The 27,102-nt window shown below is 37.7% G+C and overlaps 1 protein-coding gene and 1 long non-coding RNA gene across 14 annotated transcripts in view; one reads left to right on the top strand and one right to left on the bottom strand.

Moving 5' to 3' along the window:
• LOC112664528 (uncharacterized) overlaps positions 1-18,490 on the bottom strand; it is a 52,185-nt gene extending 33,695 nt beyond the window's left edge. For 10 of the 11 annotated variants that reach the window (XR_004806324.2, XR_003139798.3, XR_004806326.2 and 7 more), the window contains exons 1-4: positions 18,242-18,490; positions 14,673-14,778; positions 13,944-14,106; positions 4,940-5,072 (exon numbers count right to left, since the gene is read on the bottom strand). This is a non-coding gene — a long non-coding RNA (uncharacterized LOC112664528). Of the gene's footprint in view, positions 1-4,939; positions 5,073-13,943; positions 14,119-14,672; positions 14,779-18,241 lie in introns of all 11 variants that reach the window. The other variant, XR_004806327.2, reaches the window with a different exon arrangement.
• Positions 1-27,102, top strand: part of EIF2AK2 (eukaryotic translation initiation factor 2 alpha kinase 2) — a 38,789-nt gene that overhangs the window by 6,715 nt on the left and 4,972 nt on the right. For 2 of the 3 annotated variants that reach the window (XM_025454164.3, XM_025454165.3), the window contains 12 exons: positions 1,506-1,663; positions 3,412-3,538; positions 4,270-4,340; positions 4,507-4,585; positions 6,762-6,796; positions 8,035-8,097; positions 9,701-9,823; positions 13,308-13,427; positions 15,441-15,618; positions 19,514-19,642; positions 25,965-26,066; positions 27,035-27,088. In XM_025454164.3, coding sequence (XP_025309949.1) covers positions 1,506-1,663; positions 3,412-3,538; positions 4,270-4,340; positions 4,507-4,585; positions 6,762-6,796; positions 8,035-8,097; positions 9,701-9,823; positions 13,308-13,427; positions 15,441-15,618; positions 19,514-19,642; positions 25,965-26,066; positions 27,035-27,088 — 1,239 coding nt within the window. The remainder of the gene's footprint in view (positions 1-1,505; positions 1,664-3,411; positions 3,539-4,269; positions 4,341-4,506; positions 4,586-6,761; positions 6,797-8,034; positions 8,098-9,700; positions 9,824-13,307; positions 13,428-15,440; positions 15,619-19,513; positions 19,643-25,964; positions 26,067-27,034; positions 27,089-27,102) is intronic. The other variant, XM_049095636.1, reaches the window with a different exon arrangement.

Here is a 27,102-nt window from a genome sequence, read left to right as displayed (position 1 = left end):
TGTGGAACTGGTATCCTGGAAGCCGGGAAGAGAGTTAAGATTACAGAAAAAGCTATCTTTTTTTATTTTTTTAAAGATTTTATTTATTCATGAGAGACACACAAAGAGAGGCAGAGACATAGGCAGAGGGAGAAGCAGGCTCTCTGCAGGTAGCCTGATGTGATACACAATCCCAGGACCTCAGGATCATGCCCTGAGCCAAAGGCAGACGCTCAACCACTGAGCCACCCAGGTGTCCCAGAAGAAGCTATCTGAAGAGATTAGTGTTGAAAGTGTTTCTGAAGTAAAGGATGACCTGGAAGCAGGTTAAAATAACTCAACAGGGTAGCCAGGGTAGCTCAGCAGTTTAGTGCCTGCCTTTGGCCCAGGGCTTGATCCTGGAGTCCCGGGATCAAGTCCCATATCGGGCTCCCTGGAATGGTCCTGCTTCTCCCTCTGACTATGTCTCTGCCTCTCTCTGTGTGTGTCTCTCATGAATAAATAAATAAATAAAATCTTAAAACAACAACTCAAAAGATATAGAAAACTACAGAGCCACCAAGAACATGGATCATTGGGAAAGTCCTGAGCTCTAGGGATGATGAAAAAAATCCTATAAGCATCGAGGCAGAAAGAGGAAATTTTTTAAAATGAAAAGATTGCTGTCCACAGCTACATTAAAAACCATGGGGTAGCAGAAACCAGCTGTAAAATGAGAAAATAAATCATTTACATGTGGGACAAAAGAGGATCATTTATCAGATATTGATAATTTTGAAAAAACTGACTTTCAAGGTACTTTCCTGAAAAATCTTACTCCATGATATCACCCTTGTAACCCAAATTGGGAAAAGTAAATCAAGTGAGATTGCAAACTTGTGAATTGTTCATGAGCCAGAAAACCAAACCAAGAAGTTAGAAAAAGAACAATAGAATACCTTTCCCCGAAAAAGCGGACGAAAATAATAAGGCCAAACATGAATGTAAAATAAAACAAAGAAATAATAAAGAAGGTTGATAAAACCAAAAGTTACTTCTTTGACAAGATTAATAAAAGTAAACAACTTTGGACAAGCTTTTGTCAGATTAGGAATAAATAAGGTACGGATAACAATGGAAGGAATGGGGCTATTATACTCCTCTTACCCAATGAGGTGTGATCCAGGATATAACTTTTCTTCAATATTGGTTACCTTGTTTTTTGAGATTTACAAAAGGCAAGTGAACTAGACAGTATTACAGTATTTTGCATGGATAAACCAGAAAGTTGACCATATTGTTTCTCTGTAGGAAACTATAAAAGGAAAATGGGTAGTTCCTTTCCTATTGTTAACATTTCTTCTTGTGGATTTTTTCTGGTAGAAAAAGATACATGCTTAGACTTTTACTCAAGGTAGTAGACTAGGGCAATACGTAAAATCTAAGTTGTTTTTTGAATATTCATTTAGTAATTTTATTAGAGGAAATAAAATGGTTAAATCTTTGTTTTCATCTGTATTAAATATGTTCCTTATTTTCTTTTATAGGCGGTTAGTTCTTTATCACTGCCAACAACAGATACTTCAGAAGGATTAGGATTAGAAGGCGTTGGGAATTACATAGGCCGTATGAATAGGCTTGCCCAGAAGGAACAACTATCTGTAAATTATGAACAATGGGAATTGAAGGATTGTGGGCCAGAAAGGTGAGATGTAGTTCAGCTTTTCCTTCTGTTTCATTGTATCTAAGCAATAGAATGGGCTTGTTGTCATGTCTAATTTTCCAGAAATATTTGTCTTGCTTTTTTGTACCTTCTGCACAGAAGGTTTTATAGGATTTATACATAGTTGGACATCTTTGTAATTCAAATATGGAAATGCTTAACTACTGAATACTTGGGGCCCATATACCATAATGGATCAAATCTGAGGGATCCTTTATTTCTGAGGTATATCTGGTGGCTTAGTCTGCAAGAGACCTAGGAGAGAATGGGGTGCCCCTGCTGGAGGGAGTTGTGGAGATTTCTCCCTCCCCGAGGTCACAGTGGGAGTGTGATGATGACTGTACCACATGTGTAGGTAACATGACTCTCTTTGCCATAATCAGATTAGAGAGCTGTTTGTCTAGATGTTTGTCTAGATGTTTGTTCTTCAAATTTGGTTAAATGGTGTCACTCTCTAGACAAATACCAGGTATTAAAGGAAGTGAATTTTAGCCATAGGCTAAGCTGAAACCTGAAGCAGATTGTTTCTTGGCTATAGCCAACCTGTTAAAGGAGAGAGAAAGAAAAAGTCTAAATAGTCCAAATAACCACTTCAGGATACTGTCCTCTGAATTGACTCAGTTACGTACTTTTTAATTCTGATGGCTTGTAGGCCAGAACCAGGACAAGGAGAGTAGAAGAGTATTCATTGACATGAAATAGTCAAAAGTGAATTGTGTGAGTCTATTTCAACAAAGTAGGAGGCCATTTTTAATTTAATTTAATTTAATTTATTTAATTTAATTTTATTTATTTATTTTATTTTATTTTATTTTATTTATTTATTTTATTTTATTTTATTTTATTTTCTGTAGCTCACCTGTTTGGTTCCTTTAGATTAAGCATTCTAACAGTTACCTAAGAAGAGAGAGGAAGTCTACTTAGGATTGCCTGGGAGAGTAAGAGCCATAGAAACCACCTAGTCATTCCCTCTAATTCTGCCTTCAGGGCCCAGCAGGGAAGACTCACCCTGGCTGGGTGTATTTGCCTCAATTGCAAATAATACTGGAATAATTTTTGAAAAAAATAAATAGTAACTCCTTGATACCATGTCCATTCCTTCCCCACCTTAAATATAGTTCTCATATAATTGTCCAGGTATCATTGCCTAATCACAAGTGTTCTTACATCTCATATGAGGAGGATGTGGACTTCAACACAGAGGTTTTGCACTGTAGAGATTTTCTTAGGTTTGGGGGCACATTGCCAGGGGGCAGAAAATGTGAAGTTAGAACAAAATCTGTGATTTGCCAGTTCCCTACAAAACATTGCAACCTTATTGTTTCTCCTATAGAAGCCCCAGCTTTCTTACTTAGGCTTTTTCTTTCAATTGGAGCATCTCTGAAAAATTCACTAGTTCTCTCTCTTCCTTCTCTACCTCCATATCTTTTGACCTTTGAGGAGTGTTTAAAAATCTCCACTGAGTTCCTTTTTCACCAGATCTTTCAGTGAAGCAACAAAGAGAAATTGCCTGAAAAATGCAAGCTGAGACATCAACCGATCTTGGTTATTCTAGCAAATTGGTCAGACATCTTATCGAAGATTTATATTATACAAGATACAAACTGTAAATCTACCTATTAAATTCATGTTCTACTAAGATCTTTGTTAATATATGTTTATTTCCAAATCTTAAGTTAGATAGACTGTTTTTTGGTATTTGGGTAAATGTTCTCTATCATTTCTCCTAGATTTCATTGCAGATGCAAAATTGGACAGAAAGAATATGATATTGGTAAAGGTGCTACTAAACAAGAGGCAAAACATTTGGCTGCTAAATTTGCATATGAACAGATACAGTCAGAGCAAACCTTAATGGTATGTACTGCCTTTGGATTTAACTTTTAAATTTTAAAATTCTTTTTGAAGTCTGTTTGAGGTAAGGCTGTCTTTATTTTTTTTTATTTTTTATTTTTTTTAAGGAATGGCAGCTCCTATTCTTTTTATTTATTTATGATAGTCACACACAGAGAGAGAGAGAGAGGCAGAGACACAGGCAGAGGGAGAAGCAGGCTCCATGCACCGGGAGCCCGACGTGGGATTCGATCCCGGGTCTCCAGGATCGCGCCCTGGGCCAAAGGCAGGCGCTAAACCACTGCGCCACCCAGGGTTCCCAAGGCTGTCTTTAGATGATGCCAAAATAGCCAATCACATAGCAAAAGGATTCCTCCATTTTGTGTTTCACCAATGAGCCACAAGTCATGGGGCCATGAGACCTCAGAGAGCAAAGTTCTATTGGCAACTAAGGGTTGTTTTTTTTTTTTCTTTTTCTTTAAGATTGTAGTTACTTATTTGAGAGAGAGAGAGAGAATGAACAGAGGGGGAGCGGCAGAGGAAGAGGGAGAAGCAGGCTCACCCTAGGACTTCAAGACCATGACCTGAGCCAAAGGCAGATGCTTAACCAACTGAGCCACCTAGTGACCCTAGTGTTGTTTTTAAAATCTAGATCAAGCATCCATAAATAAATGTGGTAGTTAGCACACAGAGAGTGAGCCAGTATGGAGAAGTAATGGAATTGCTCTTAAAACTCTTAAGGGGTACTCTTTCAGAATGCTGATTCTGGTTCTTGGACTACTTCACCTAGTGACTCCAGGAACAACACTTTGATGAGAAGCCTATGGTAAGTGTGGACAAACAACTGTGATATTTAACAAATTCAGATTGCTACCTGAAAGAGTACATTTTTACAAAAATGTTCAATGTTTAAGAAGAATTTAGAGAAAGAAATTCTGATCAACAAAAATAGGCAGAATTCATAAACTAATAATTATTTCCTTTTATTCTAGTGCTTCAAAATCACCACTTGAAAATAATTTCTCACCAAATTGTAACAGGGACAATGTAGACAACTCTCCATCTTCTCTGGTATAGTAATAGCCTTTTGCTTCCTGATAATCTTTTTTGTTGTTGTTGTGTTTCCTCATTTAAAAATTGCCTCCAGTACTCAACCATAATTTTTCTACTTTTCAAGAGATTTCTTTTTTTTTAAAGATTTATTTATTTATTTATTCATGAGAGAGAGAGGGAGAAGCAGAGACTCCATGCAGGGAGCCGCTCGTGGGACTCGATCCCGGGTCTCCAGGATCATGCCCTGGGCCAAAGGCTGAGCCACCCAGGGATCCCCCAATTTTTCTACTTTTATCTCATGTACTCTTATTTCATTTTAATATGTGGCAGCATTTTGGCTTTCTCCTTTCATTATGAACCCCTGTTACTCACATGCAAAATTCTTCTACTGTTCATTCTCATCTTCCTCTCCCTGCTCGCCTTCGTGTTGTCATATATTCCTATGATCTTGCTTATCTTCTACCAATTGGACAGTGCTTAAAATGTCCATCAATACAGTATGCTCCTGTTTAAAAAAAAATCAGAACCAAACTTAAAAGTCAGATAATTTTTGTGCTGATGATTAATTAGTGTTACACAAGTGCCGTATTTATAATGAACTGTACACAAATCAATAAGAAAAAGAAAAGCAACTCAGAAAAATGTACAAAAGATATGAACAGTTCAGGGAAGAGATACTCAAATAGGCAACAAAAATATGAAAGGATGCTTTACTGCCTAGTAATAGGGAAAGTAAAAATAAAAAAAAACAGGTACCTTTTAAACCCATTACTGTGGCAAAATTGGAGTCTGGCAATAAATACTAAGCAATGACACAGCTGTGTTCAATTATAACTACTCCATGCTAGTGGAAATGTTAAGTTGGTACAACTATTGCAGGGAACAATTTGGCAACATGTAATGAAAAAAAATGGAGGATGTGCATGCCATGTCTTCAAGCAGTTACATTTCTGGAGTTGTTTACTAGAGAACCACTCATATGTATGTACAGAGAAGTATATATAAGCATGTTCTTGCAACATCATTTGTAACAGGAAGAGATTTAAGAAACATTTTCTGTTTACAGAATAGCTAAGTTAATATAGTGTAGTCATCACACAAAACAGGCTGGTAGGTGGTAGAAGGTCAAAAAAATCTTAGTTTGATGTTCCCCGCTCTGTGTCAACATATTCCAATTGGTAAAACTACAAAACTACAAAACCTACCAGAATAAAAATAAATATGAATAAATAATAGCTATGTGAAATTAATTTTTGAGCTATATCAAAGACTCCTTTTTGCTAAATATTAAAATTAAATTATTTGTGCTAAAAATGAAAATATCATCATTACCATTTTTTCTTATGCTTTCTTTCGTGAGGTAGGGATTGATTTCTTGAGGTTAGTGTTGCTTGCGTTGGGATGGAGTGCGGGATTTCTTTCTTTCTTTCTTTCTTGCTTTATTTCTTTCTTTCTTACCTTCATGCTTACTTCTTAATTACCTTCCTTCTTTTTTTGATTTCTTTATTTATTTTTATTTATGTATTTTTATTTTATTTCTTCCTTCTTATTTATTTTCTGATTCTTTCTTTCTTCATTCATTCCTTCCTCTCCGTCCTTCTTCCATCACTCACTCCCTCCCTCCCTCCCTCTTTTTCTTTTCTTTTCTTTCTTTTCTTTTCTTTTCTTTTCTTTTTCTTTTCTTTTCTTTTCTTTTTCTTTCTTTTCTTTTCTTTTCTTTTCTTTCTTTTCTTTCTTTTCTTTTCTTTTCTTTTTTTTCTTTTCTTTCCATTGGCATATTTAACTGGTGACCAGATCAGAAACATTTGGGAAATTATTTTAGGCAAGATCCCTGAGCTCTCCATCTGTGTCTTTAGCACTGTGGAGGACAGTGATGTGCATCTTCTCGTTGAGACCCACTGGCCCAGGGGGTCACCAGGGAGGCCATGAAATCAGTGCTTCTTCTGAACTTGCCCTGTGATTGCTTTTTTGTCCTTCCTGCCTTATCTGTCTGATTGCTCCAACAGATGAGAACATTGATATAGTCAAGTAAGCTAAGAAGCAGGGCTCGATGAGAGTACACAAGTTGATGAGGCTGTTAATCTAATGGACAAAAAAAATCATAGAATCATCTAGAAGTACAGGAAGAAGAAGAGCAAGAGAGAGCAAGATCATTGATTTAATCATCTGAAACTTTCATTTCCTTTTGTTACAGAGCAATGCCAGATACAGTGAAAAGAAGGTGAAAAGGTGGGTATCATGATGCAGTGCACGTATTTTGAAATGAAGTTTTATTTCAGACTTCATTTGTTAACTGTATTTATTAAGTCTTCAGTATTTGTAGAGTACTATATACCTTTCTTTGAAATTTCAGAAGTAGAAAGTATGGTTAAGAATGACAAAAAGCTTGAGATCTACAAACAAATGGTTTTAAATACGTAAAGAAATCTTTGAATGTATATATCCCCTGCACCTTAGATGAAAGTCCTGTGGGGTATCGCTAGAGGCGCTGGTTATGGGCATTATTTTGGGCAAGGTTGATAGACATGAACTTGGTGAGGCACTTTCCAGAGAAGTGCATTATTTTGCAGATAGGAGTAGAGATGGCATAATGATTTGGGTAAGAAAAGAAAAAGATCAAATGTTATATAAATGATAGTGGGTTGGTTTCTTAAACTGAAGAGAAAAGAAGGGCATAACTATAAGTCATCAATGAGGGCAAGATGGCCGTGGAAGCCATTAGGAGCCACCAATATGTTCTGAACAGTGGGAGATGTGTCAAGGAAACATCCTGATGTGGGTATTTGGGTGGAGAGAAGAGAGGTAAATGTGTATGATGATCTAGTTGTCGGCCATGGTTATCATGGCAGTGATGAGGGATGAGGAGAATTTGCAAGACGGACTGTATGGGAAGAGTGGACAGGATTTGAGGGAATAGAATTCCAAAAACTAGGTGAAGAAGAGGCAAAGGAGAAAGGATTTGAGGATTGGTCCTCATGAACGAGACACAGACAGAAACCATGGCACTGTTGGTGTGAAGGAAGTCCAAGACTTGAGAGTTTAGGGGGAAGATTGCAGTTTGAATGTATGTTTAATTTTAAGTGGGGTTTGAACTTCCCATAGCAGGAGGCTCACCACCAGTCAGGAATAAAGTACAAAGGGAAAATGACCAGAATAATGGTGCAAGGAGATATATTTCCTTTGGTTTTGAGTCTGTAGAGATGAAAGGAGAGGCTGGTGGCAAACCAACAATGAATATTGGCAAAAAAAAAAAAAAAAAAGAAAGAAAGAAAAAAGGAATCAGAAAAGGAATGAAACATTATTAGTGAACAGAGAACTATAAGTACATTTTATAAAGGAAAAGGTTAACACTTTCTATCTAGTAATTCTATTAGTTGACTCAAAGTATAAGAAAAACTAGCACATGGCATAAAGCTATATTTTATTTCAGTTTTACTTGAGTTTTGTATTCTTCTCTTACATTTTAGAACTTTAGCACCTACCTTTAGCTCTCCTATGACCAAAGAACACAAGTACACAGTGGAACTCAGGTAAGAGGGGAACCTATAAAAAAGAATCTGTTTAAAGATATATTTGCTCATTCGATAAAAGTGTCTGTGGGGACTCATACATCAGCCAGGTTAAATTATATTTCTCCCCAAACAGTTTAATTTTTTTAGTAGTCAGACCCACAAAAGATCAGTATCTTTTGGAGAAGTCACATTTAGAGGAATCCAAATGGAATGTGGTAAATGCAGATCTATGTGTTACTTAATGTGAATTTTTCTGACATTCATGGAAGTTTTTAATATTGAAGGTAAATATTTTTGTAAACCAGCAATTAAAAAAAAAAAAGACTCCTGCAGGAATCCGAGTAGATCCAGTCGAGTCTGTTTTCCATGTTTCAGCTCCATTCCAGATTTCATTTTGAAAAGAGGTTCCCTCTTGTGGTAGATTATGTGTTTGGGTTTGAGCCTGTTTGCAACAGGAGGACATTGAATACAAGTTTAAAAAAACAATAAAGAATCAATAAAAGCATTTAATAAGTGCCACATACCTGGCACTGTGATGGGCATTGGATTTATAGTAGGAACAAATAGAAACAGCTTCCACCCTCAGAGTTTTATGGGGATGATAATTACATGAAAAATCTGTAATTACAATCTATGGTCAGAGGTCTGAAGGAAAAGCAACAGTGTGGTAAGAAATGGAAATAGAACCCTTGGATTTAGTACAGGGGTGAGGCAGGACTTTCTCTGGGGTCACCCATGTGGGAGCACCTGGAGGATGAGTTAGCAAAGGGAGGTGGGGTATATGGCTTTGAAAGAGCAGAGCATGTGGGAAAGTAAAGGTAGGAAAGGTATGTGAACGTTCAAGGGGCAGAAGCTTGGGTGCCTGAAGTGCAGTGAGCAAGAGCATGGTGCCATGAGGTGATCTGGGGATGGAAGCACAAGACCCTTTGTAGGCCATCTAAGGACTTTCTGGGGTTTGCTGAGTGCAAAAGGAGGCTATTGGAGAGTCTGGAATAGAGAGACATGATCAGAATTTTTCACACTGCTTTCTGTGTGGCTCGTGGATTGGAGCAAAGGAAGGAGAGGAAGTGTCCAAGCCAGCAGAGTTCTGGAGGAAGCTTGGACTAGTGTGAAGATGCTGGAGATGGGGAAAAGTGGACACACACACCAGTGATGGCAGTAGAATTGGCAGGGCTTAATGATGGAGTGTGGGGAAGGAGGGAGAGGGGACAGCCAAGTAGTTACAAAGGTAGGTAGGCTCAGAGAACATGGTCATGTCTCTTATGAAAACTTGGTGGTAGCTGTGGAACCTAATATGGTGCTTCTTTCTCAAGTTTTAAACATGTTATCAGATTCTTTATCATGGCTTTGTACAGCCAGAATTGAATGTAATTACCAGAGTGATTTGTTATGTTGGGAGCAGGAGCAGGAGAAACTACCACTTTGTGATTCAAGAATTTCTGTGGAGTCAACTCTTTTTATTTAGAAGGGGAGAGTCATATTTGTTATACAGTCCATTCTGTCAGTGACACTAAGAGGAAGTTGTGGTGACACTAAGAGAAAGGGTTGGGTGGGTGCGTGGGCAGTGACCATTGGCAGTGACTCATTGAACTCAGAATAACAATGACATTTATCTTTTAAGGTTTGCCAGTGATTTTACAGAAATAGAACCAATTGGCTCAGGTGGATATGGTCAAGTTTTCAAAGCAAAACACAAAATTGATGGGAAGATTTATGTTATTAAACGTGTTAAATACGATAGCGAGTAAGTAGTAAATGTTTGTTTCTTTGAATGAGAAGATGTGTGAACCTGTAATACTCTTTATGTCTCTCTCTTCTTCATTAGCATATTATTTACTTTTTTCTAGTCTTCCTTAAAAATGTCACTCCATCATCAGAAGCTTGGCTTACTCTGAAATGACCTCACTTAACTGCGGTTATTTCAATAAAAAAATGGATATACCATTGGTCATTCTTTTGATCCTGTCTTGTTGAAAACTGAAGTTATAGAATCATCTAGCTTACATTGAGATTTTCTGGTCTTCTTTCTTTATTTTACGGATTAGGAAGCTAAGACTTGAAGAGGTGAACTGATTTGCCAAAGGTAAAAGATAGTTGGTAACCATCCTGTTTGCCTGTTATTGCATAATGCGCCACTCCAAAACATAGTGGCTGAAAAACAACAGATATTATCTGTCACGTTCCTCTTAGTTGTTTATGCTCATCTGCACCATCCTTACATGGGATATCTTGTGCATTTGTAGTCAGAAGTCATCAGAAAGCTTGGGGGTGCCTGGGTGGCTCAGTGGCTAAGTATCTGACTTTGGCTCAGCTTACAGTCTTAGGGTCCTGGGATCAAGCCCCACACCAGGCTCCTTGCTCTCATGCTTGTGGACTGCCTCTCTCTCTTTCTCTCTCTCTCTCTCTCTCACAAATACATAAATAAAACCTTTTTTAAAAAGAAGTCATGAGAAAGCTTGGCTAGGGATGGTTGTCACACATGGCTAATGGTCAATGCTGGCTATGGGCTGGAAATTCAGCTAGGACTATTAATCAGAGCACCTCCACATGGCCTCTTTAGGTCACCTGGGCTTCTCACAATTCAGTGGCTGGGTTCCAAGAGGGATTGTCCCCAGGGCAAGTCATCCCAAAAGGCAACAGCAAAGACTACTTTTGACTTAGTCTTGGAAGTTCCACGTTATAATGGTTTTATTTTTTAAAATACGTAATTTAAATTCAGTTTGCCAAAATATAACACCCAGCGCTCATCCCATCAAGTGCCCTTCTTAGTACCTGTCACCCAGTTACTCTATCCCCCTCTTCTCCCCCCCTTCAGCAACCCTCAGTTTGTTTCCCAGAGTTAGGAGTCTCTCATGGTTTGTCCCCACTCAGTTTCCCTCCTTTCCCTTATAGTTCCTTTCACTATTTCTATATTCCATATCTGGGTGAAACCATATGATGATTGTCTTTTTTCTGATTATTATATTGTTTTAAACAAAATCACTAAGCCCAGCTTAGACTCAGGGGCAGGAGGGCAAATAGACTCTACCTTTTAATCTGAGGATTGGATGCATGTGTGGGGAATGGGGAGGAAAGTAATTGATAACCATCTTTGGACACCTACTATGGTAACAAGGTGAAGATTTCTTTATTTTTAAAATTTTATTTGAATTCAATTACTGAACATATGGTATAATATTAGTTTCAGAGGTAGAGTTCACAGGGTGGAGATTGAGAACTTGTTCTCTGGAATGCCAGTCCACTGTGTACCGCTGTAGCCCATTGCTCCCCATATATATAGATTTTTATGATACATGAGAGACACAGAGAGAGAGAGAGGCAGAGACATAGGCAGAGGGAGAAGCAGGCTCCCTGTGGGGAGCCTGATGCAGGACTCGATCCTGGGACCCCTAGTGCTCAACCACTGAGCCACCCATATTTATTTTATATATTAGCTGCACCTATTTACACCCCCTCCCATGCTGAATAGCAGAACTCCCTCAGAAAAGAGAGCACATGGGTAAGAAGGTATTAAATCACATGCTTATCAGTTCACCAGTCTTGCTTGTTCTTTTCTGACAATTGTACTATGTGTAACTTGGCAGACCTATTCCTCAGGGACGAGGGGAGATGGGAAAGGGACATGAGCTGAGGAAAATGATGTGAGCAAAGGAGAAGCAGACATGGAGTCCTAGCCACTCCTTATCTCAGCCAAATAAACCTGTTTCTAAGAGCCTAACACAGGGCTCAATTCCACCACCGGAGACAAAACCAAGAGTCAGATGCTTAACCAGCTGAGTCACCTAAGTGCCCCTCTTTTCACATTGTTTTGTTTGACAAGAATGAAGTATTATTCCTTCCACTCAATAGCATTTTTTTTTGAATGGTAAATACTTAACCAATGATAAAGGCACAGTATTTTGGACATTTTTAGTGGCTTCATAAATTGGAATAGCACAGTTAAAAATATACTTGGAATATTTATACACCATGACCCATGGATTTCTTGTCTGGGAACCTATTCTATGGATATTATCCAAATTATGGAGGAAGTTATACAGGAAGATGTAAATCACAGTGTCATTTATCACAGTGAAAAAAAATGCTGGACACCAAATGTCCAGCAATGAAGAAATGATTAAGTATGTTTTGTTTTCTACTCTGCTCAATGGCTATTTGTAGTTTTTAAAAATGAGGCTTATATACTGAAAACATTTGCACATGAAATGATACGATGCTGGAATTTTGCTTCAGAGTAATCTGGGGAAGATGAAGAAATGGGTAAGAGCATAGATGAAACAATACTGGCCAGGAGTTAATAACTGTTTCATTTGAGTGATGGCGAGATAGCGATTCATGACACTATTTGTTCGGCTTTTTTATACTTTTGAAATTTTAACATCAAAAAGTTTGTATATGATTGTTATACCGAATGCATAACAAGGAAAATGGTAAAGATAACCTGTTATGTGGAAAAATAGATTACAAATTCTATTCTATAATTACAAGTATATAAACATATGTATGAAGAAAGATGATAAGAAATAATCCAAAATAATAACTGACTGTATTAGGACTGTTGATGTGTGAGTAGTTTTTCTTCCTTTCTTTTTGGAAATTTTATGTCATGTAGAACTTTTCAAATTAAAAAATGGAGTTATAAAATGTTTGCTTATCCTTTCTCATTCTTGACATCTCAAATTCATTTATTCTGTATACTGTAGAATTATCTCAGCTCTTGCCCCCACATGCCTGTAAAGCTCCCACATGTATGGTGCAGTCACACTTTCTCCGCATAGATGATCTCCTTTGTGTATTTTTGTTACACACTGAAAATTCTGATTTAGGCTCTTCATGTGGCCTGGGTTACCTTTGCTGCCCAAATAGGATTTGCTGTGAAACCCAAAGTGATTTTAAAACAGGTCTAAACAAAATACGATGTGTGAATTAGCTACCAAAAATTGCATGACTGTCATTTCAAAGTCTACTACAGATGACTTTTAAATTGATATTTATAATTAATTAGGTCACTGCTCTTTCTCCTACGTTGAGAGTGAGAACAGCTACATTTTTTTCTGTGTGTTCACTTTTTTCCTTTTGAGTGCTCCTGGCTTCCATTCTAAACACTCGGTGTGAGAACCATGGCCACTGTTTTAATATGGGAGCATACATAGTTGTCTTCTGTTACTCAACTTGTAGTTTTTACAGGAATGTATAATGACACTCTTATGTTCCCTGTTTATTTAAAGCAAGAAGGTAGAACGGGAAGTAAAAGCTTTGGCAGCGCTTGATCACGTAAATATCGTGCACTACCGTAGTTGCTGGGCTGGGGAAGATTACAATCCTGAGGACAGTGTAAATCCTTCAAGGTAACTAAAAAGAATTCTCATAGCCCTAATAGAATGGAGGAAGCTGTTATTTACTATGTGTGGGCCACCGGATAAGGCCATTAATGATTACATTTATTTTTTTATTTTTTATTTTTTTTGTATTTAATCCATTTTGAATTTATTTAATTTATTTTTTATTTTTTATAAATTTACTTTTTATTGGTGTTCAATTTGCCAACATATAGAATAACACCCAGTGCTCATCCCATCAAGTGCCCCCCTCAGTGCCCGTCACCCAGTCACCACCACCGCCCCCTCCCCCACCCCCACCTCCCCTTCCACCACCCCTAGTTCGTTTCCCAGAGTTAGGAGTCTCTCATGTTCTGTCTCCCTCCCTGATATTTCCCACTCATTTTTTCTCCTTTCCCCTTTATTCCCTTTCACTATTTTTTATATTCCCCAAATGAATGAGACCATACAATGTTTAATGATTATATTTAATATCACAAACACTGGGACACTACCTAACAAAAAGATTATTCATTGTTCCCTTACCTGGTGAGTAGTATTCTTTTTGTTCCTCCTCTTCCTTGCTCCAGGCTTGCTTCAATTTTTTTTTTTTTATTGTCCTCAGCTATTTTCAGAATCTCAGGTTTAGCCTTTATATCTCCAACATTTAATGTGTAGGCTTGTTCACATGCCCCAACTTCAGGCCAGGCTGCAAAGGCAACTTTGTGAACATGTTATAAATGCCAACAGCTGGAAGAACCTCCTCAGCTGCCTTCATTTTTCTGTCCTTCTCAGAGGCTCCTGCTTGGTGGGGGGGCAGTCAAGGGGTGGGGGTGGGGGTGTCTCTCTTATTTTTAATTTTTTATATTTTAAGTAGGTTCCATGCCCAACATAGGGGTTGAACTCACAACCCTGATATCAGGAATCACATGCTCTACCGACTGAGCCAGCTAGGCTCTCCTAGGGGTCTCTCATGAATACAACCACACCACTTATGGTGGAAGGGTTGGCATTGAAAATAATTTTAAGACGATGATCTGTGATGGAGGTACCCCACCTCACATCACTCATGTTTTGTCTCAAGCTCCTGACAAAGGACTGGAGGGTTCTAAAGACCTGGCGTCTCCGTCTAAGAGTCAGCCAGTGTTTGTGGGGGACTGTTCTCACTGGAATCCTGAGGACATTGAGGGCCTGTTTATTCCTCCACTCCTGACTCCAGCCCAGGCTCCACCCCTGTAATCGAGAGCTTTATCATTAGTTTCAGGAGTTACTGACCATCAGTACACAAACAGGACTTCTTCAGCTTTCAGCAAATTCTTGGCTTTCTCTTCCTATGTAGCCAACATAAGTTCAAAGAATATAAATTAATTTTGAAGCCAACCTAGTTTAGAAAGCAACATAAAAGCAGTTAGCAAAATCAGTCCTCACAGGTATATCATAGCAATTTATTGGCACTTCTCTTTGAGAACCTATCCTTACACAATTGTTTTTGATTTGTTTTTCCTGTATTTCTCTCTCATTAAACCATAACCCCCATGACAGCAAGGATGGTATCTAATTTGTTTTTTCATCTCTAGATGCCTGTTCTGTGCCTTTCATGAAACAGATGCTCAGTAATTGATAGTGAATTAAAATGTTCCAGGTTTACTTTATGTAGAAATGAACTTTGGCTTTCTTTAGTTCTACTGTATTAATGTTTTCTTCCTATCTATTAGCAAAGGTGATCAAAGATTCTTCACCATGAAAGAACAGGCAGGCTCATACTTTATTTTTTTATTTTATTTTTTTTAGGCTCATACTTTATAAAGTAGTTATTAACAAATACAGCTCTGGACATTGGGAACTCATTTAAATAAAAAATGATTTGTTGTATTTTGATTCAAGGTTATTATATTAGATTTCTGTTTTGAGGTATATTTTGGGATTCTTTTTTTTTTTTTTATTTTGGGATTCTTAAGGAGATAAAGTATACTTTAAAAAAAGAAAGATTATCATTTATAAATCTATTTTTATTGCTACTTGTACTGTGAATTTTATATCCAGAACAACTAAGTGCCTTTTCATCCAAATGGAATTCTGTGATAAAGGAACATTGGAGCAATGGATTGACAACAGAAGAGGCAAGGAACAAGACAAACCTTTGGCTCTGGAATTATTTGAACAAATAGTAGCAGGTGTGAATTATATACACAGCAAACAGCTAATTCACAGAGACCTTAAGGTAAATGGAAAATGTACTGTTCAGATTTGGTAAATATGATTTAATAATTTAAAAATTGATCTTCTCTAGTTTTAGAATTGACAGCCCTGAGGAAATAATATCTCTGATCCTCTAAGGTTAGCAATGGATCTAGAACTTGCCCCAAACACCATTCCACAGCACCACTCAAGAAGCTGTCCAGAACAAATGAAGTTATTGAGACAATTGGAATGAGCTCTCTAGGAAGGAGCTTGTTCACTTCTGCTGCTATCTGGCTGCTTTTCATACTCCAGTTGCGAACACCAATAGCTTTAGTAAGCTGAACATTTGTGGCTTCAAAATCATTACTGTGGCTAGCAGAGCCAACGGGCCACTCTGTCCCTGGGACCTCTGTTGCTACTCAGGCTAGTTTGAGAAGCAGAAGAGACTCTGGTGACTGGCTTTGGGAACATGGTTCTCTTAATTTCTCAGTCATTACTCTGAGGGCAGTCAAAGCTACTGGGGTCCAGAGTCTAGAATTTGCTCTGCAGTTGGCTAGATGTTTCTACCCCATAATGGGAAAACTGTAGTAACCCAAAACTTGGTACACATAGCATACCTTTGTATTTTTATTTTCTGCTGGCTTTCTAGCTTCGTTCATGGTCTGGATGAGCTGTTTTCCTATTTTACCTTCTCATCAAAATGAAAGAAGGGACAGAACAGCTTTTCACAGTCTCCCCCAGTCTTTCTTCCCTATAATATGCCTACTCCCATCACAAACTAGCCAAACTGAATCCTGGGTCTTTGTTCATATTTTTCTTGCATGGAACACTCTTCTGTTTGTCTTCTTTGGTCTCAATTTCTTTATGTAACCTTTCCTGATCACTCTGGATCTGGCTGAAACACCCTGTCTACATGGATCTTGGCTGTCTGCTTACCCTGTGCATCTACAATAGTCAGGAATGAGGAACAAAGCAAAAGAAAAAAAGAAGCACCTATGTATAGAGTTGTTGGGCCTAGATAGGAATAATTGGCCCATAAAAGATATTGTGTCTTTGGTCTACCCAGGAGCTGGAGGCTAGAGGCCTTTGTGTTGGAATCCACTTGGTTCCATACTTTCTTTCTCTCTTCTTTCTTTCTGTCTTTCTTCGTGTTTTTTTTTTTTTAAGATTGTATTTATTTACTTGAGAGAAAGCAAGCATGAGAGAGAAAGCACAAGCAAGTGGGGAGAGGGAGAGAGAGAGAGAGGGAGAAGCAGACTCCCTGCCAAACAGGGAGCACAATATGGGGCTAGATCCCAGGATCCCAGGATGGTGACCTGAGCTGAAGGCAGATGCTTAACCAACTAAGCCACCCAGGCACCCCTGATTCCATCCTTCTTTAACAATATCTTCAAGGTGCATTTTAAAGTTGGAATGTTATAAAAACTGTGTTCAAAAGAATTATTTAGAATGGCTCTACCTTCACTTTGGAATGATCATATGTATAGTTAAAAAAATTAAGCACAATTACTTATAAAGTAATCTGCAAATAAATGCAGAAGTTTGGGTATTAACTCCAGGCCCCTGTCTGGATGAATTCAGGACACTGACTGGTGCTGATTGATGGTTCCTTTTCCTACTGCCTCTTGTGCCAGCTCTCTTGTGTCCCACGCTGCCTGTGCCCTGTGTCATGGGGTGTTCTCCTCCTGTGTCTATGTGCAGACAGTGTTTTCTCCATGTCTGCAGTAGCTCAAGGCCAGATTTTAATACTCCTGAGCCTTCTTGACTCTCTTTAACTTCTTTAACTTCACTGCTATGTTTGCTTTCTCACATCTGAGAGAAGATGCCAGCAAGGTGTGCACCTTTTTCTGTAAAGTGTCAGAAAATACCAGCAGTGGTTTTGGCAGACAGTGGTCTTCACCCAAGGAAGTCCCTGTTGTATAAAGTCTACCAGCATTTACCACTTTCTGTCAGAATCTTAAGAATTAGACCATCAAAGTATTACATCATACATCTGAAACTTATATGTTAATTATACCTCAGTAATAAAAAAAAAGATTTTACAGCAAAATGGAAAAAAAAAAAAAACTAGATGAAGATACTGGTGGAGGACATAGAAGTTTCTAGAGGAAAAGCTTCTGGGTGTTCTTCCCCTCTGTAGGCCTGGGCTCTTTGGCCATCCTTGGCCTGAGGATTCAGCCCTTATACCTATAAAGTTTGCAATTTCCCCCTCTTATCATAGCATAACTGATTAGAGAAAATGTGACCTTATTTTTTATTTTTCTTTTTAATGAACTGTAAACAAGTGATCTGATATTTTTATTAGTCTCATCCAGCTTATATATTTAGAAGCATCGTAAATATAATCTCCTGTTTCTCAGAGTCAAGTTATGGACATATGTGGGAAGAGCAGTTGCACTTACAACCCAACCTATTCCTACATTGTCACTTGAATACTACACTGGTATGCTTTCTTTCTATACCTACCCCACGGGCATCTGTAGCTTTCCATCTATATTATTGGCAGTAAATTCCAATCTAATTGTTAGTATTCTAATCTAGCTACTAATTTCTGCATAGCCTTTCCAGGTCAGCTTTTTGGAAGCTCCTCTTTCAGCCTTCTTGGTTTTATGGTCTCTTCTCTGTCAGTTCCTTTGCTAGGCCCTCTCATGAGTATCACTTACCTTCCGGAGTCTTCATATTTTCGTAGGGCTCAACATTGGCTTGATTCAAAGTTGCCTTTTCAAAAATGACAAATATAAATTTTTAAGCATTTTATTTTTAAGCAATTTCTACACCCAATGTGGGGCTCAAATGTACAACTCTGAGATCAAGAGATGCACGTTTCACCATCTGAGCCAGCCAGCTGTGCCAAGAATGGCAAAATATTAATCTCTTTATCAACAACCTTCCTGTTTCCATGGGCTTGAGAATGTTGGTCAATACCTTCTACAAAGTTCCAGAATAGGATGAACACTCCCCATTCTGTCCCCACCCCCACCCTCAACTCTTTTCAGCTTGCTTAGAGAGTTATGTATGTGGACGGAAGTAACTTCATTGCTAGTTATGAGCTTCCAGTTCATGTGGCCTGCCTTCAAGGACAGAGGGAGTATGTTTGTTAAGAAGTGCCAGCCAGTGGGCGGGAGAAATTGACATCAAGGAAATCCCCAGGAGGGGTCCCTGGGTGGCGCAGCGGTTTGGCGCCTGCCTTTGGCCCAGGGCGCGATCCTGGAGACCCGGGATCGAATCCCATGTCAGGCTCCAGGTGCATGGAGCCTGCTTCTCCCTCTGCCTATGTCTCTCCCTCTCTCTCTCTCTCTCTCTGTGTGACTATCATAAAAAAAAAAAAAAAAAAGATTAAAAAAATAATTTAAAAAAAAGGAAATCCCCAGGAGAAATTCTGCACCGAATATCTTAACAGCATTGTTGAGAAGAAACTCATTCTTAGAATCTCAAACTTAGAGATCTGAAGGGCTTCTACTTCAAACCCCCACAGATCCTGGACTCATATTTGCAACATTTCTACCAAGTCAGTATCCAGCCCCACCTTGAATACTCCCTGAGATGGAGCTCTCAAATTCCCATTCTTTGGACCACATTATTAGTATATTAGGATGTATTAGAGCAAGCCTTTGTGTTGTTTCCACCTCTGGCCCTGGATCCATCCCCTGGTACTGTGCAGAGTGAATCCACCATTCACTAAACATCTCTTCAGACATTTGAAGGCAGCTATGCCTGAAGCCTTCTCTGCTGACAGAGAAGTCTCTTACTTCCTCAGCTGGCACTTTAAATACCTGTGATATTAAGTATCCTGTTTTGGGTTCCTGTGTAAGGGTAAATGTAAATGTCTTATAGGAAATATAAAAATAGCCCTTGTTAAATATGATTTGGATATGTATAACAGTCTGTTGAAAGTGATACCTATAAATTAAATAATGTTATTTTTTTTTCTGTAGCCAGGAAACATATTTTTAGTAGATACAAAACACATAAAGATTGGAGATTTTGGACTTGTGACATCCTTGAAAGATTTTGCAAATCGGACAAGTAATAAAGGAACTCTTCGGTACATGAGCCCAGAGCAGGTGAGGTCCCTTCCCTTTCTGTGTATTTTTCACTTCTTTTGTATTTTTAATTATAGAGATAATAGACACTTCATAAAATTAAAACAGCACAGAAACATATAGAATAAAACTGGAAAATTCCATTAAACCTTCCTTTCTACTCCTACTCTTCTCAGTCTTTTGTTTATCCTTTTAGATAATTTTCTGTGAGTTATAAACATATATAGACATAAATATGTATGCCTAGAGAGACTTTTTGCATTTAAAAAATACAAAGAAATCTTTTTCAAGTTACTGTGATGTTATTTTGTGACTTAATTTTTTTTCACTCAACAATGTATCATAATCCTTCTGTATCAGCACAGGTGGATCTGACACATCCATTGTAGCTACTGTAGCTACTATATGATGAGCTATACCATTATTTATGTAACTATTTTCTTATTGATGGGTATTTATTTAGGCTGTACCAAGTTCTTACATGTTTTCCGCCTTATCTTTGACTCTGATGGGAAGTATTTCCATGATCATCTATGATAGGTTCTTTCAAGTGAAATTATTGAATAGAATGACAAGTGCATTTCAAATTTGGCAAATACTGTGAAATTGTCATTAAAAAAAAGATTTATTATGCCCTCCTCCCAAAGTGTTGCAGAATGTTGCTTTCTCCTTCACACTCCCAATCAGAGTAGGGTGCTATCAGACTGCACTGTGGGCCATTGTGATGAATGAGGAGTCTTGCTGGTTCAGTTTGCATTTTTCAGATTTTTGGTAAGGGAGGCCATCTTTACATGTATTTACTTACAGTTTTTTTGCAGATAATCTGCTTGTGTCCTTTCCTCATTTTTCTTAATTGGGTTATCTGTTCCTAATTTATTTGTAAGGAATATTTATATAATTTGGCTGCTGATTCTATATCTGTTAACCATATTGCAGATTTGTTCTCCTTGACTGTTACTTGGCATTTCTTTGTTTATGATGTAGCATGGAAGCTTTTAAGTTGTCACATTTCTCAGTATTTTCTTTATGGCTGCTGGGTTTCTCCTTTTTATTTTGGAGGCCATTTCTCCCACAAGATTACAAAATTATTTTGTGTTTTTGCTTTAGTTTTTGTATACACGTGAGGAAGGGATATACCTCGATCTTCCTTGGGTGGATATGCAGTTGCCTGTTGCCATATCAGATAGTTTGTGATTTAAGCTTAAGCTTTATTTTTGTGTAGGAATTTAAGGAAAATTCATACAAACAAAAAGTAGAACAGAAGTTATCAGGGCCTGAGGGGGGAAGACTAGTAAATTGTTTAATGATGCAGTTTCTGTTTGAGATAATGAAAAAATTTTGGAAATAGATCCTGTAATGATTGCCTGACATTGCAAAGGTACTTAATGCCACTGAATTACACTCATAAAAATGGTTTAAATGATACATTTTGTGTATATGTTACCACAGTAAAAATGCTATTTTTAATCAAAACAGTATGGTACTGACACAAAAATATACATGTAGATCATGGAACAGATTAGAAAACCCAGATATGAACCCACAATTATATAGCCAATTAATATTTGATAAAGCAAGAAAGAATATCCAATGGGAAAAAGATAATCTCTTCAACAAATGGTGTTGGGAAAGTTGGACAGCCACATGCAAAAAATGAAACTGGACGACTTTCTTTTTTTTTTTTTTTGGACGACTTTCTTACACCATACATAAAATAAATTCAAAATAGCTTAAAGATTTAAATATGAGATTTGAAGCATAAAAGTCCTAAAAGAGAAGATAGGCAGTAATCTCTTTGACATGGATTATAGCAACTTCTTTCTAGATGTATCTTCTTAGGTGTAAGGGAAACAAAAACAAAAATAAACTATTGGAACCACTTAAAATAAAAAAAAAAGCTTCTGCATAGTGAAGGAAACAATAAAACTAAAAGGAAGCATAGGACTGGGAGAAGATATTTGCAAATAACAAAATGACATCTGATAAAGAGTTATTATCCAAAATATATAAAGCATTTAAGACACTCAACACTCAAAAGAACAAATAATCCAATTTAGAAAATGAGCAGAAGACATGAATACTTTTCCAAAGGAGACATACAGATGACCAACAGAGACATGAAAAGATGCTCAGCATCACTCATCATCAGGGAAATGTAAATCAAAACTACAATGAGATATCACCTCACACCTGTCAGAATAGCTAAAATCAACAACACAAGAAACAAGTATTGGTGAGGATGTGGAGAAAGGGGAAGGAACCCTCTTGCATTGTTGGTGGGAATGCAAAGTCTGTAAAACAGTATGGTAGTTTCTCAAAAAGTTAAAAATAGAACTATCCTACAATCCAGCAATCACAGTGCTAGGTATTTACCCAAAGAATACAAAATTACTAGTTCAAATAATACATGCATCCCAATATTTATAGTAGTATTGTGTTACAAATTATGGTAACAACCCAAATGTCCATCGACTGATGGGTGGATAAAGATGTGGGATACACACACACACATGCACACACACGCACACACACGCATGCACACACACACACACACACTGGAGTATTACTGAGCCATAGAAAAGAATGAAATCATGCCCTTTATGACGACATGAATGGAGCTATAAAGAATTACACTAAGTAGAAAAACTCAGACAAAGACAAATATCTTATGATTTCACTCATATGTGGAATTTAAGAAACAAAACAAATGAGCAAAGGGGAAAAAAGAGAGAGTCAAATCAAGAAACAGACTCCTAACTATAGAGAATGAACTGATGGTTATCAGAGGGGAGCTGGGTGAAATAGGTAATAGGGATTAAGGAGTGCACTTGTGATGAGCACCTGGTGTTGTATGGAAGTGTTGAATCACTATACCGTATACCTGAAATATTACACTGTATGTTAATGAACTGGAATTTAAATAAAAACTTAAAAGAAATGCTATTTTATAATAAATGAAATCCCTACACACTCATGAACCTGTTTTTTGGATGCTATTCACTCCAAATAACTGTTATTTTTTTCTTATCTTTTTCTTTTTAGTATCATACTGTTTCAGTTATTATAGCATTATAATATCAGTTTCTGTGTTCAGACAGCAGAACCTCCCACATTATTCTTCATTTTTTTTTTTTTTTTATTCTTCATTTTTAAAATGTTCTTAGTGTTAGGGTGCCTGAGTGGCTCAGTTGGTTAAGCATTTGCCTTTGGCTCAGGTAATGATCTCAGGGTTCTGGGATGGAGTCCTGAATTGGGCCCCCTGCTCAGTGGGGAGTCTGCTGCTCCCTCTCCCTCTGCCCCAACTTGTGCTTGCTCTGTCTCTCCAGTGCTCTCTCATTCTTTCTCAAATAAGTAAATAAAATCTTTTTAAAAATGTTCTTCAGTCTTCACTTTTATTATTCCATTTGGAAAAAACTGTAGAATCAGCTTGTCATGTTCCGTAACTAGTGTTGAGATTTTGAGAGTAACTGCATTAAATTTAAGAGTTCAGTAAGAAGAATTGACATTTTTACATATTTGAGACTTCTGCTGCAGGAAATTGGCAGGTTTCTCCCACTTATTCAAGTCCTCTATCAAGTCAGCTTTTGCCAGGCAATACTGTGGTAACCAGTGACTCCCAATCTCTTAGTGGCATACAAAACACCAAAGATTTCGGCTGCAATCTGGCTGTGGTTTTGTTCCACTTGTCTCCTTCATCCCAGAGCCCAGCTGAAGGAAGGGTCGTTGCTGTGCTCACAAGGGAAAGCAGTGTAGGAACTCATTATGACTTGTGCGGGCTCTGCCCGGGAGTGGCATATGTCACTAAACACCATGGCCCAATCCAAGGCGAGGAGATGATGAGTGTCGTGCTCTCCCTGGGAGGCCAGAGCACAGTTGGGAACACTGATAAACTTACCTTAAGGAACTTTTATATTCTTCAATGAAGTTTTAAAATATTTTTGTCTTCATGAAGACCGCTTATATTTTTATTTTTTAAAAAGATTTTTATTTACTTTTTTGAAAGGAAGAGAGAGAGAGAGAGAGAGAATAGGTGGGGGGAGGAGCAGAGGGAAGCAGACTCCCTACTAAGCAGGGGCCCCAAGACTGCTTATGTTTTTAAAGCATTTCCATGAATATGTACAGTGTTTTGCTGTTAAAATGGGACTCCTTGTATCTAATTGGTTATTAATAAGGCTATTGATTTTAAAAGATACTTATTTTTTAAATTTTTTTTAATTTTAATTTTTATTTATGATAGTCACACACAGAGAGAGAGAGAGAGAGAGAGGCAGAGACATAGGCAGAGGGAGAAGCAGGCTCCATGCACCAGGAGCCCGATATGGAATTCGATCCCGGGTCTCCAGGATCGCGCCCTGGGCCAAAGGCAGGCGCTAAACTGCTGCGCCACCCAGGGATCCCAAGATACTTATTTTTAATTATGGTAAAATACACATAACATAAAATTTACCATCTTTAAGGAGTACCTGGGTGGCTCAATCAGTTAAGCATCTGCCTTTGGCTTGTGCTCTCTCTGTTTTTCTCTCTCATAAATAAATAAATAAATAAATAAATAGTCTAGAAAAATTTACCATCTTAACCATTTCTAAGTGTACAGTTGAGTGGCATCAAGTACATCCACATTGTTGTGCTACCGTTTCTGCACTCATCGAATAGGTCCGCATTCCCCCCTTCCCCAGACCTGGCAACCACCATCCTACTTTCTGTCTTTATGAATTTGAATACTCTAGATACCTTGTAAACTGCTTATACATACAGTGTTTGTCCTTTTGTGACTAGTTTCTTTCATTCACCATAATATCCTCAGGGTTCACCCATGTTATAATATATATCAGAATTTCCTTCTGTTTTAAGGCTTAGCAATATGCCATTGTATGGATATACCACATTTTGTTTATCTGTTGCTCCATCATTGGATACTTGGGTTGCTCCCACCTTTCGGCTAATGTGAACATTGCTGTTATGAACATGGATGAATTGATTGTGAATGTTTGTCTTATATATAGATTCATTACTCATAGTTTATATTTTTAGGTTGGTAGTATATTGTCTATTTTTCATCTTTTTGATGTTTGAGAGTCTAGAATGGAGAGTAAATCCACCTCTTCCCTGTGGATAGCATGTGGCATAAAGACATAATTTAATGTCATAATTAAATTAAAGACATATGCTATTAAATTAAATTAAAGACATTATGCTAAAGATCTAATTTAATTTTGTGGAATGTGAAAGTAGAAGACAATAGGTGGCTAATGGCTCCCCTTTAACTCCCACTTTATTACATATCTCCTGTACCCTGTATTGTTGCCCTAAAAATATTTTTTGAAAAATCATTCATCATTGTGCTTTTCATTTTTCTTGGTGGTTTTTAAATTGAAAAACATTTTATTGAGGAATGATTTATACACCATAAAATGTATGTATCTTAAATGTACATTTTTGACAAAGGCATATACCTATGAAACCCATAAGCTTATGAACATGTAGAACATTGTCCTCACCTGTGAAAATTACCTCAGGCCCTTTCCAGTTCAGCCCTCCTTCCCAAGAGGTAACCAGTGCTCTGAGTTCTATCACTACAGAATAGTTTTCCCTGTCTTGAGCTTCTTATGATGTACTTGACGTACTTTTCTGTATTTGACTATCTCATTCAAAGTAATGTCTGTTGGAGAACGTCGAGTCATTGCCTATACTAGCAGATTATTCCTTTTTTAAAAGATTTTATTTATTCATTCATTCATGAGAGACACACACAGAGAGGCAGAGACATAGGCAGAGGGAGAAGGAGGCTCCCTGCAGGGAGAGCCTGATGCATGACTCAATCCCAGAACCCCAGGGTTCACACCCTGAGCTGAAGGCAGATGTTCAACACTGAGCCACGCAGGAACCCAGCAGATTATTCCTTTTCATTACTATGATTCCGTTGCCTGAACAGACCACAATGTGTGTATCCATTCTCCTGCTGATGGACATTCAGATTGCTTCCAGCCAGAATATTAGGAATACATCTTCTATGAACATTTGCATGAAAGTCATTTAGTGGGAACTATTTTAACTATTTTTACCTGCTGCATCTTATTTAATACCACAGTCAAACTCTGAGGCTGAAACTTTTGTTATCCCTATTTTATGGTTGGGATCATTCCACCCTTAATGGTTAATTTACATGGGTTATGTGGCTTTGTAGTGACGGATCTGAACCAGGGCAGTCAGACTCCACATATGTTGCTAACAAACATGCATTGTTATACTATATAAGATATTTTGGTCAAATAACATTTTTGGTTTCAGAAGACGTGGATGTTTATATTGGATGAGTAACTTAAACATATTTTGGTCTCTTTAGATTTCTTCACAAGAATATGGAAAAGAAGTGGATATCTTTGCTTTGGGGCTAATTCTTGCAGAACTTCTTTACATATGTCCCACTGTTTCAGAAACACTGAAGGTAAATAATCTCACAAAAAAAGAATGAAACAACAAAAATTATTAGCGGCCATCTCCAAAGTGCTGTTATAGTAACTGCCCTCATGCAAAGACAGGCTTGAATATATTCGTGTTGACTGAAAAGGAAATATGAATTTTATCTTTCCGTATTTGGTTAACCAAAGCTTTTTGTTTAAGACCAAAAACTTTGGTCTTCCTTCGAAAGTATATACACCTCATATATTTCTTATTTGAGTCAGTAAAATTTTATTGATTGCCTGCTTTGCATAAGACACTGTGCTAAATGCTACAGGGTTTTAAAAATGAATAAAACTTGTTCTCTAAGAGTTTATATTCTAGAAGGGAAAATGAGAGAATGCTGTATATGTTTGGGGAGAAGACATGAAGTTTTGTGGAAATGCCTAGGATAGAGATCTTGCTAACTATTGGGATTCCCATTTCACAGAAGTATTTAAGCTAGGCTTTGAAGGATTGGTGGGCTTCTACTCATCCAAAATAGAAAGAAGGCAATTCCAGCCTTCAAACAGCAATGTGCAGAGTGTGGGAATAGCAGGCAGTGACATTTTTATTGGAATATATAAATAACAAGAAAGTGATGGTTAGTGGCACTGGAAAGATATGTTAGGGGTAGATTAAGGCAAGATGATGGACTTTCTTACTTTCTTATGGAGGTATTGGAAAGTTAAAGGCATTAGGCAACTGGGTATCTTGGTTTGAAGCTCAATAAAGAGAATTTGCCTAGAGCCAACAGGCTTCTCTGTACAATGAGGTAATGAAAATACCTATCACATAGGATTCCAAAGAGGATGATAGATAGTGCATATGATGCTCTTAATACTTGTACACGTTAAGGATGGGGTAAGATGGGGAAGGGGAGTCCTGCTTGCTTCTTAGCTAAGAAGCAAGTTTGGTTTCCCTTCCAAGTGAATAATTTCCTAATGATAATATATATATGTGTTTTATTTTCAGATTTTTAAAGAGCTAAGGGCTGGCAAGTTCTCAGATGTGTTTGATGCCAGAGAAGTAAGTACTTGGAA

The sequence above is a fragment of the Canis lupus genome, chromosome 17 (genome assembly GCF_003254725.2).
Source record: "Canis lupus dingo isolate Sandy chromosome 17, ASM325472v2, whole genome shotgun sequence".
Taxonomy (NCBI): domain Eukaryota; kingdom Metazoa; phylum Chordata; class Mammalia; order Carnivora; family Canidae; genus Canis; species Canis lupus.
Note: the sequence above shows the minus strand (reverse complement) of the source record. Positions and strands in the feature narration are given on the sequence as shown.